Source organism: Eptesicus fuscus, chromosome 14, assembly GCF_027574615.1.
Source record: "Eptesicus fuscus isolate TK198812 chromosome 14, DD_ASM_mEF_20220401, whole genome shotgun sequence".
NCBI classification, from domain to species: Eukaryota; Metazoa; Chordata; class Mammalia; order Chiroptera; family Vespertilionidae; genus Eptesicus; species Eptesicus fuscus.
This window is the reverse complement of record NC_072486.1, coordinates 79046799-79056105: the sequence shown is the minus strand read 5'-3', so window position 1 is coordinate 79056105 and position 9307 is coordinate 79046799. Positions and strand designations below refer to the sequence as shown.

The following is a 9307-nucleotide window of genomic DNA, read 5'->3' as shown; positions in this document are numbered from 1 at the left end:
AGTTTGAGTAACTTACTGCAAAGTTAGGCTGACAAGTTTTGAATATATTTTCCTTTATTTCTCTCTGTATCATCCATATTAGAATGACAAGAAAAGATTTCCACCCATTCCAACTGGACTGCTGCCCAAGCATTATGAAAACGACTAGTGGAAAAGTGACAGCATTTCAGCCAGTCCCAAGACATGGCAGTGCCCGTTGCCCTCAGCCAGGGAGCTTCCAGCGACGTGGGAACACATCTGGCCATTGACTCCGGCAGTGCCCGTGGCAGAAGTTTTCATTTAATATCCATCTATAGAGGACCGCATGGCGCCGTGAGAATGGTCATTGGAGCCAGTAAGAGGCCATGTACCTTTAGAAAGAGTCTTCTGTAATATCTATATCCCCCCAAATCCCACAAAATCTGCAGAAAACGTATCTTAATCTCTGTAGGTAACTCAGCCAGCAGTGAGTTTAATGTGGCAGTATAGCGTCTGAAAATGCTAATTAAAAATAAGTGCTTTTGTTAAGAGTTTAAGACTTTCCTATTTAATAAATTTTATTTTTGTAAAGAATTTGAACACATATAAATTCTGAATTTCAAGAGCATATTTTACTAAACTAAGAGCATAAAACACTGACGTTGCAGGCTGAAGCGTCTGGCATAATTCGGTTTGGCTGCTAAAGCTGATGCCCATTTTTATGCCCCCAAAGCGCTTGGAATGGTTGGAGATTTAAAGAACCTTCAGGGACGGGGCAGAGTGTGAAGCAGCAAGGCAGAGCTGCATCACGGGAAGAACGGAAAGAGGAGCCGTGGGCTCAGGGCAGGAGAGCCAGGCAAGGTGAGGAGACAGATCGGAGCGCTCCCTCCCCATGATCTCACCTGCAACCTTCCCCAGGCCCTCTTCTCCAGTCCTTCCCATTTCTCGGAGGAAAGAAACCCAGCAGGGAGCTCTTGCCCCAAATCACCCTGAGGGACCACACCCCGGCCCCCTCCCCAAGTCTCCACTAACTTTACCCGTCCCTGTCCCCTGCCTGCCCCTCCTACACTCAAGTAGGAAGCACTCTGGAGCAAAATTAGAGAAAAGTAAGAAGGAAAAAAAGGGAAAACCTGCATTACACTTTTCGTAATGATGGAATTTATAAGCAGAAACTTAGTGCTTCTTTCTGTTCATTATTTAGTTTTTCTTTGTTGCTGACTTTATATTTTCTACATAGGATAAGTACTCTGCAATAATAATTTCTTCGTCTTCCAGAGTTGAGTCAAGATAATCCTCTTCATGTTCTGGAAGATCTTCCAGTATTTCATTGATGGCCTCTGTCTCCATATCTTCATCTGTGGAGACACCAGAGGTTCCTGCAACACAGTCACGCAGTGACAAGTGAGTCGACGGAGAACACAAAGCGGAGAAAACCCCACGAGAGACCGCACTGATCCACGTCAGCTCGGCCACAACTGCCCTGGCCACACCACGCAGCCGGGTCAGATGTCCGTGCCCTGCTCAGTCCCCAGGGAGGTCTACCGATGTCACATCCCCACCCTCCTCTTCCTCCGTGTGCAGAGGCCCAGACCGACCTGCAGAATCAGAGAGGGACGTGGTTGGCGTTGATGGAGAATCTTCCAGCGGGAACTGCAGGTCAGGAGGAAGACTGCCTCCGTTGTGAGCAAGGGTCTGAGCTGCCAGCTGGACGTTTCCCTTGAACACTCTCAGGGCGGCTTCGGCTGCTACTGTGTCAAAGCCCATGTACACCAGCTGGGGGAGAACACGGGGTGGCGGCCATGCTGAGGCTGGGCTGCCCGGAGCTGGCACACATCCAACACTCCTGTCCCCCGTGCAGCCAGCTCAGCCTTATTGCCAAGGGAATAGGTTTTTAAAACCCTCGGCATGCGTGTCCCAGCACGGGCCTTCTGCACACGCCGCTCGCCAGCACCATCACTCGGCCTGGGAAGCGTGGAGGAAGACGGCCTCCCGCCTGTTGGTGCCTGGTCATCAGAAAGGCGGGAGCTCATGGGCTGAGGCAAGTGCTACCCGAACCTCGTTACTAAGGCCTCATGCGAAGGGGGACAAATGTGGACCGAGGAGCTCCACAGACCTTTCTTACTCCTCCTGCTCCCCTTCCACCCACCGCAACTCCCGGTGCTGGGCTGGACCAGGAGTCCGGGGAGCCAGGCTCAGCCCTGTCCCCCTGCCAGCTTTGTCACCCCACCAATCCCACCCGAGGCCGGGCAGGCGGAGCGGGTACCGATGACTCACTTACTTGGTCAATGTTTTCCTGGGAAGGGCTCTCTTGATGGTTGTTGGTGTTGGGATCAGAATCACTGAACCACCACATGTGGGGATTACTGAGAAGAATCTAAAACACACAAGAATAGCCTTCACTCAGCACCAACACCTGCTCACTTGTGCAGAGACTGAGCAGCTATTACGTGCCAGGCGGACGCAGCCACAGGGCTCACACCCTGGGGACAGTGTGGTGAACTATGCAAAGGTGCTGTGGAAGCAGAGAACAGGGACCCCAATGGGGCTGGGTGGGCAGGCAGGTGTTCAAAGGCTTCCTGCCAAAGGTAGGGACGAGATGAGGCCCATCATGCTATCTCTGTCACGGGTTCGAGGACAAGGCAGTACTGACCCTCAGATCCAAACCAGGAAGGAGGGCCCATAGGAGTGGGGCTCCATGCAGTGGGAAGGACACTGGAGAGGAGCTCAAGTGGAGAAGTGGAGGAAGCGGTGCCGGGGCCCAGAAGAGGGGCTGCTCAGGGGACGGGTGTTACCTTCAGGGCCGCATCCAGGTTCCCGCTGGCCTGATGGAGGGCCTGCTTGGCTGCGTGAATGGAGTAGCCCATTCCTTTCAAAGAGTTGATGTTCTCCAGGCGGCGTCTTCTCTTCTCTTTTTCCTCTCTTCTTATTTGGGCCAATTCCTTCAGGAAAACAGCAAAATTCACTAAGTGGGGACTGAGGTGCTGTAGAAAGCCTTTTCAATCTATGCTCCACAGGATTTGTGGGGCTGAAGGCAGGTGACCCCCTGCCAGTCTCGGCTTGTCAACGGCATGAGGGCTGCAGGGCAGACATTCTGGAGGGGCTCCCGGTGCAGGCCAGTGGGAGCAGGAGACTTCAGTCAGAGGGGAAGAGAGCACCTCATAGCTACCACCAGCCAGCACCAGAACTGCCACACAGACCCAGCGAGCTCACTGCTGGGTCCCAGAGAGGTGGACGGACCCCTTCTAGGGAGGGGCTGGAAGAACATTCTGCATGGGTGGGAGGGCTGCTCAGCCTCTGATGAATCACTGGGCTCTTGATAAAATGTGGATTCTGAATGGGGGAGGGGTCCTGGGTGATGCCATAGCTGCTGATTCCCCCACCACACTCTGGGTTTATAAGGTGCAAGAAACGATGAGAATGATTTTTCAAATTATCTCATTTTAAAACAGTGGCTTTCCAAATGCTAAAGAAATCTTGCTGATAATCAAGTAATGGTCCAGTAGTAAGTACGGTATCAGCGATGTTTGCTTCCCATTAACACTGAAGTAGCCTGCGACAAATGCAAGCACACAGAATCGGGCTCTCTGAGTCTCTGCCTCAACCCGGAGATTTCTGTGGCTGGGTTTACAGCTACTGGACCTGAGGCAATCTACACCAGCTTCGTGTGTCAGAGAGAAGAAGGTGGTTCCACCTCTCACTATCCCATCATTAACGCTCTCCGGACCTCAGCTTCTTTACTGTGAAACTAGCATATTAGTCATGTAACGTTCCTTCCAACTCCAAAATCCTACAGTTCTTTCAGTGTACTTATTTCTACTTGTTTTAAACGATAATTTTGTGCCTTTACTTCCATAACATAATATTGGTTGTTCCTATGATTTGACTCATGTTTCTAGGCAAGAATACCATCTCAAACCACAACCATGGCCCTATGGGAAAATATGACCCTGTACAAGGGTTTCCAGCACTGTACTATGATAAAAATAGAAAAGCGAGAGAAGACTGCTTGGGTCACTGTACTTAGGAGCTACCTGCCACCAGAGCAGGCGATAAGAGACTGCACTGTCTGAAACTGAACGCAGTTAAAATGACCAGCTCTTCCTGACTTCCCAGCCTGAGGTGGCGGAGTTCCTTGTTAATACCTACTATGGAATTATCTTTTCCTGTTCTTTCATATCCGAGAGCTAAGGCACTTCAGAAATGAGCTGGCTATGCTTCAGGTTTCACACCTACTAACAGCACAGGCGGCAAACCAGGGTCCGGAGACCACGTTAAGGTACCTCTCTGCGGTTGGTAATGTGGATGGCTGCGTGGTCCACGTTCCCGTCACAGGCCCTGAGGCCAAGCCGGGCTTCCTGGGCAGTAAAACCCAACTGCAACAAATTGTGAACTTTTGATGGATCAATATATAGCTCTTTAAAGAGCTGACGAGCCTACAGACAGGAAAATAGAAGAGTCATACAACCAATGCAACAATAATATTTAACACAGAGCTAAGCCTGGAGGAGATTAGACTATTCTCAATGGGAATTAGGGAGTGTCAGGCTTTAAAAACTCTCCATGAAAATGCAGACAGGCAACACTGCTCACATGACTTATCCACAACGTAACAGGAGAAAATAGGCTGAATAGTGAGGAAGGGGCTGGTTCCTTCATCCTCTCCTTTTTGCAATAAATTCCCTGAATCTGAGCTGTGCAGAGGTATTTCTCACTCTCCCTTGAGCTGGGGGTAGCCATCTGGTTAAGTCCAGGCGATTGCATTTAGCAGTATTGAGGGGCATAACTTCTGGTTCTTTCTCTAAAGACTCACTTGCCCCCTCTGCTGGCTGGAAGAGGCACTGACAAGACCAACCTTCAATGCCATAGCAGGGCCTCTGCTGCCCTGGCCTGCTTGCCTCTAGGTGGTTGGATGACACAAAGAAACTTCTAGCCAATTAAAGTCACCATCTTTTAAAGGTTTTCTTATTGTGTGGCATCTGGCCTGACCCCTAATAAATACAAATATGTTTATGGTAATCTAAGAGAGAAGGGATGGGAAACAGATCTATGGTCATCACAAGTCACAAACTATCCTATATAATAAAAGGCTAATATGCAAATTGTCCCCTCGACCAGGAGTTCGACCAGGGGGCGGGGCCAGTCAGCCAACTGCCCGCGGCACCCGGCCCCGCCAGATCAGCCCCGATTGGGGTGGGCCGGCCAGACCCCACCCATGCATGAATTCGTGCACCAGGCCTCTAGTTGAGTTTATAAAATACCTAACTTCTAGGGATAAAAAAAAAAAAAAAAAAAAAGAACATAGATGGCCTGGCCAGGTGGCTCAGTTGGTTGGAGCACTGTTCCGTACACCAAAAAGTTGTGGGTTTAATTCCTGGTCAGGGAGCATGCCTGGGTTGCAGGTTCGATCCCCCGAGTGTTGGGGTGCATATGGAAGGCCACAGATAGATGTTTCTCTCTCTAAAGTCAATAGAAGCATGTCTTCGGGTGAAGATTTAAAAAACAAAACAAAACATAGGTGAAATGGTTACTGCTCTGAGTGTTCATTTTCTTACCTTGTTGAGATACTCACAAGCCTCTTCACCATTTCCACTGTGATAATTTCGGATACCCTGAAGCAAGTAAAGTCTTAAAAACAACACCTTCTCTTTTCCACAATTTCCCTAAAATTATTGGGAGGGAAAAAGGATAAAACTGTCTTACTTCTAAGTACAGGTCAATGATAGTCGCATTTGTAATTCCATTCACCTCCACGGGAGTAAAATGGAATTACTAAGATGCCTGTATTTTTACTCTTGCTGATGGTCACGGGGAAGATTCCAGAGGACAATGACCCCTCTGGCCCACATGGAAGAAATGGTATCAGAAAACCTGTCTCCAGATCTCCAGGGCAGTGGCCCCGGTGCTCAGTGAGAAGTATGCAGAACCCAAACCAGGAACAGCTTATGCTCCCTGTCATCCCCAAGCAGCATTCCGATGACGTGGAAATCACCTGAGAAAAATCCTTATTCAAATCACAGCACTTGAGCTGACTCATTCATGGGAACTATTATTCTTCAAAATACCTATTTTCTGCATTTTAATCTCCCAATAGACTCTACTGAACAGTCACCTGCCCCCTCAGTCAGGTGATCAGAGGGGTTCCATGAAGAGGTGACCATGTTCCTCTGGGCTAAATGCTGCACAGACCAAAGTAACAGCCAATCGCCTCTGGGCACAGTCTAAACACTGCGGTAGAAATGAACTCAAATTCTAGAAACGGGCTCAATAACACCTCTAACTAATTACAGTAACGTACTTTTATGTGGACCAGTCTCTGATGATTTTCTCCATAGCAATTTTTAAAGCATTTCTGGGCCAAGTTTAATTTTTTTTCTGCATCGTCAAGGCATTCCAGTTGCTCCAAGCGGAAGTAACACCACACTATGTCCAGCTGGAGCACTGCATAGTTGTCCACCGTGTCCAGCAGCTCTCTGCAACACTCACTGGGGAGAGAAAGGCATGACATCACCGAAACAGGGCCTTACACACCCTTTTGGGAATTCCTGGGATTCTTCTCCAGTTCTGGTGTATTTCCAAAGACTGGCTGCTCTAAAACAGAGACCCGATGTCTATGAAGGGAGCCATATTTATAATCTCACACACCACACACACCCACACACACACACACACACACACACACACACACACACACACACTGCTATGCTGGGAAAGAAGCCTAGCATAAAGTGGAAGTTGGAATCACTGTGTCAGATCCCCAAGCAAACATGGGGAGACCATGCTTTAATACTGATGCTGAGACCCAATCTAGATAAATCATAACAGAACCACTGGGCCCTACAGGACATCTACTACACAAGGTCACTCACCAATTCCAGGAGACATAGCAGATCTACCTAATACACAGAAACAAACACAGGGAAGCAGCCAAAATGCGGAGACAAAGACACATGTCACAAATGAAAGAAATGGAAGCAAGCAAACTGGATACAGAATTCAAAACCATGGTTATAAGGTTACTCAAGGATCTTAATGAGAGCTTCAAGGGACTTAGTGAGACTTTCAAGGATCTAAGTGAGAATGTCTAAGACATAAAAAAGGACCAGTCAGAAATTAAACAGACACTAACTGAAATAAAGAATAATTTACAGGGTTTCAACAGTAGAGTAGAGGATCCCAAGAATCAAATCAATGATTTGGAATATGAGGAAACAAAAACACCCAATTAGAAGAGCAAAAAGAAAAAAAAGAGTAAAAAAATATGAAGATGGTGTAAGGAGCCTCTGGGACAACTTCAAGCATACCAACATTCTCATTATGGGGTGTCAGAAGGAGAAGAGAGAGCAAGATACTGAAAACCTATTTGAAGAAATAATGACAGAAAAGTTCCCCCACCTGGTGAAAGAAATAGACTTACAAGTCCAGGAAGTGCACAGAACCCCAAACAAGAGGAAGCCAAAGAGGACCACACCAAGACACATCATCATTGAAATGCCAAGGGTTAAAGACAAAGAGAATTTTTTGTTTTTTAAATATATTTTTATTGATTTCAGAGAGGAAGGGAGAGGTATAGAGAGATAGAAACATCAATAATGAGGATCATTGATTGGCTGCCTCCTGCACACCCCACACTGAGGATCGAGCCTGCAACCCAGGCATGTGCCCCAACCGGGAATCAAACCCTGACCTCCTGTGGTTCTTAGGTCTATGCTCAACCACTGAGCCATGCTGGATGGGCAAGACAAAGAGAGTCTTAAAAGCAGCAAGAGAATAGCAGTTATTTACCTACAAGGGTGCATCCACACAGCTGTCAGCTGATTTCTCAACAGAAACTTTGCAGACCAGAAGGAGTGGCAAAAAATATTCAAAGTGATGAATAGCAAGGACCTACAACCAAGATTACACTAGCCAGCAAAGCTCTCATTCAGAATTGAAGGTCAGATAAAGAGCTTCACAGACAAGAAAAAGCTAAAGGAGTTCATCAGCACCAAACCAGTGTTACAGGAAATGTTGAAGGGTAGTCTTTAAGAAGAGGAAGAGGAGGAGGAGAAAGTGGAAGAACAACATTAAAATAGCACTAAATACATATCTATCAACAACTGAATCTATAAACCAAAATAAATGAACAAGACACCTAATGAAGAAAATAAACTGGTGAATAAAATAGAACCAGAGGCATGGAAACATGAAACAGAATGACGAATCTCAGAGGGGAGTAGAGAGGTGTGGGAAGAGATTAGCCAAAGATCTTACATGTATGTATGTATTACCTATGGACACAGACAACAGGGTGGGGAAGGCCAGGCACGGGACTCCACAAAGCTGTCTCCCCTGATTCCCAGCTCATCTTCCACTCGGGGAGAACACACAGGGCTGCTCCCTGCCCAGCAGCCTGGAACCACCACACCTCGGCTCCCACCTTTGTTTCTCCACCTCAGGGATCACTGTTCTGAATTGCAGAAAACCTATGTTTTCATACATTTTGCCCAATTCCAGGAGCAAGTAAATGTCAGGTGGGAGGGTAAATACTTAACATATGTCAGGTGGGAGGGTGAATCTAGTCCTGGTTATTCAGGTGGGAGGGTAAATGTCAGGTGGGAGGGTAAATTTTTCAGTTATGTCAGGTGGGAGGGTAAATCTAGTCCTGGTTACTCCCTCTTGTCCAAAAGCACAACTCCCATTTCTTATTTTAAGTAGGGAAAGAAACTATTCTTGATACCACACTCCCCAAGGTTATGACAAAGTTCTGATAGAACTTCTAGCCTTTTGGAGAAGAGGGGAAACAAAGTGTTCGAAAGGAAATGAACTGAAACTTCTCCTAGTTACATGACCGACTTGCATTAGATTTGATCTCCTCAATGAAGAGGGGAAACTCACAAAAATTATGCTAATAAGCTGGCCTAATAAACAGATCCTCAGAAAAAAGTCATCCTCTACTTAAAAGACACTGACGGGTATTGTTGGATTCTATCTACTACTTACTGAACATGTTGCTGTAAACTGAAGGGATAGTCACTGTTGCTCAGGAGCTCCCCAAGACCTGAGAATCACTGGGAGGACTTGCCCAGGGTCAGAGGAGTGAGAGGCACATACAGACCGACAAAGACCAGCCATGTCTTGCTTGCTGAAACTGGATTATGAGTACACGGGAATTCATTATACCAGCCCCTATTTTTTTTTACATTCGAAATTTTCCCTAATGAATTAGGAACGATGGGAGGAAAGGAGAAATTTGCCTGCATTTTAGGGACCGAACTTCCAGCCGGCACTGCCTGCAGCAGTGCAGTGACAGTCGCGCAGCAAGCAGCAGACAGTGGCGAGGAAGAAAGCCTAGCGGCACCACGCCCGTCCT

At 47.3% G+C, this 9307-nt stretch overlaps 1 protein-coding gene across 3 annotated transcripts in view; it reads right to left on the bottom strand.

Moving 5' to 3' along the window:
- Window positions 1-510: 510 nt before the first annotated feature.
- NUB1 (negative regulator of ubiquitin like proteins 1) overlaps window positions 511-9307 on the bottom strand; it is a 28439-nt gene continuing 19642 nt past the window's right edge. For 2 of the 3 annotated variants that reach the window (XM_028135565.2, XM_054726017.1), the window contains exons 9-15: window positions 6254-6440; window positions 5511-5618; window positions 4239-4391; window positions 2751-2897; window positions 2237-2332; window positions 1554-1731; window positions 511-1334 (exon numbers count right to left, since the gene is read on the bottom strand). In XM_028135565.2, the coding sequence (XP_027991366.2) occupies window positions 1156-1334; window positions 1554-1731; window positions 2237-2332; window positions 2751-2897; window positions 4239-4391; window positions 5511-5618; window positions 6254-6440 (1048 nt within the window). In that variant the 3' untranslated portion in view covers window positions 511-1155. The remainder of the gene's footprint in view (window positions 1335-1553; window positions 1732-2236; window positions 2333-2750; window positions 2898-4238; window positions 4392-5510; window positions 5619-6253; window positions 6441-9307) is intronic. The other variant, XM_054726018.1, reaches the window with a different exon arrangement.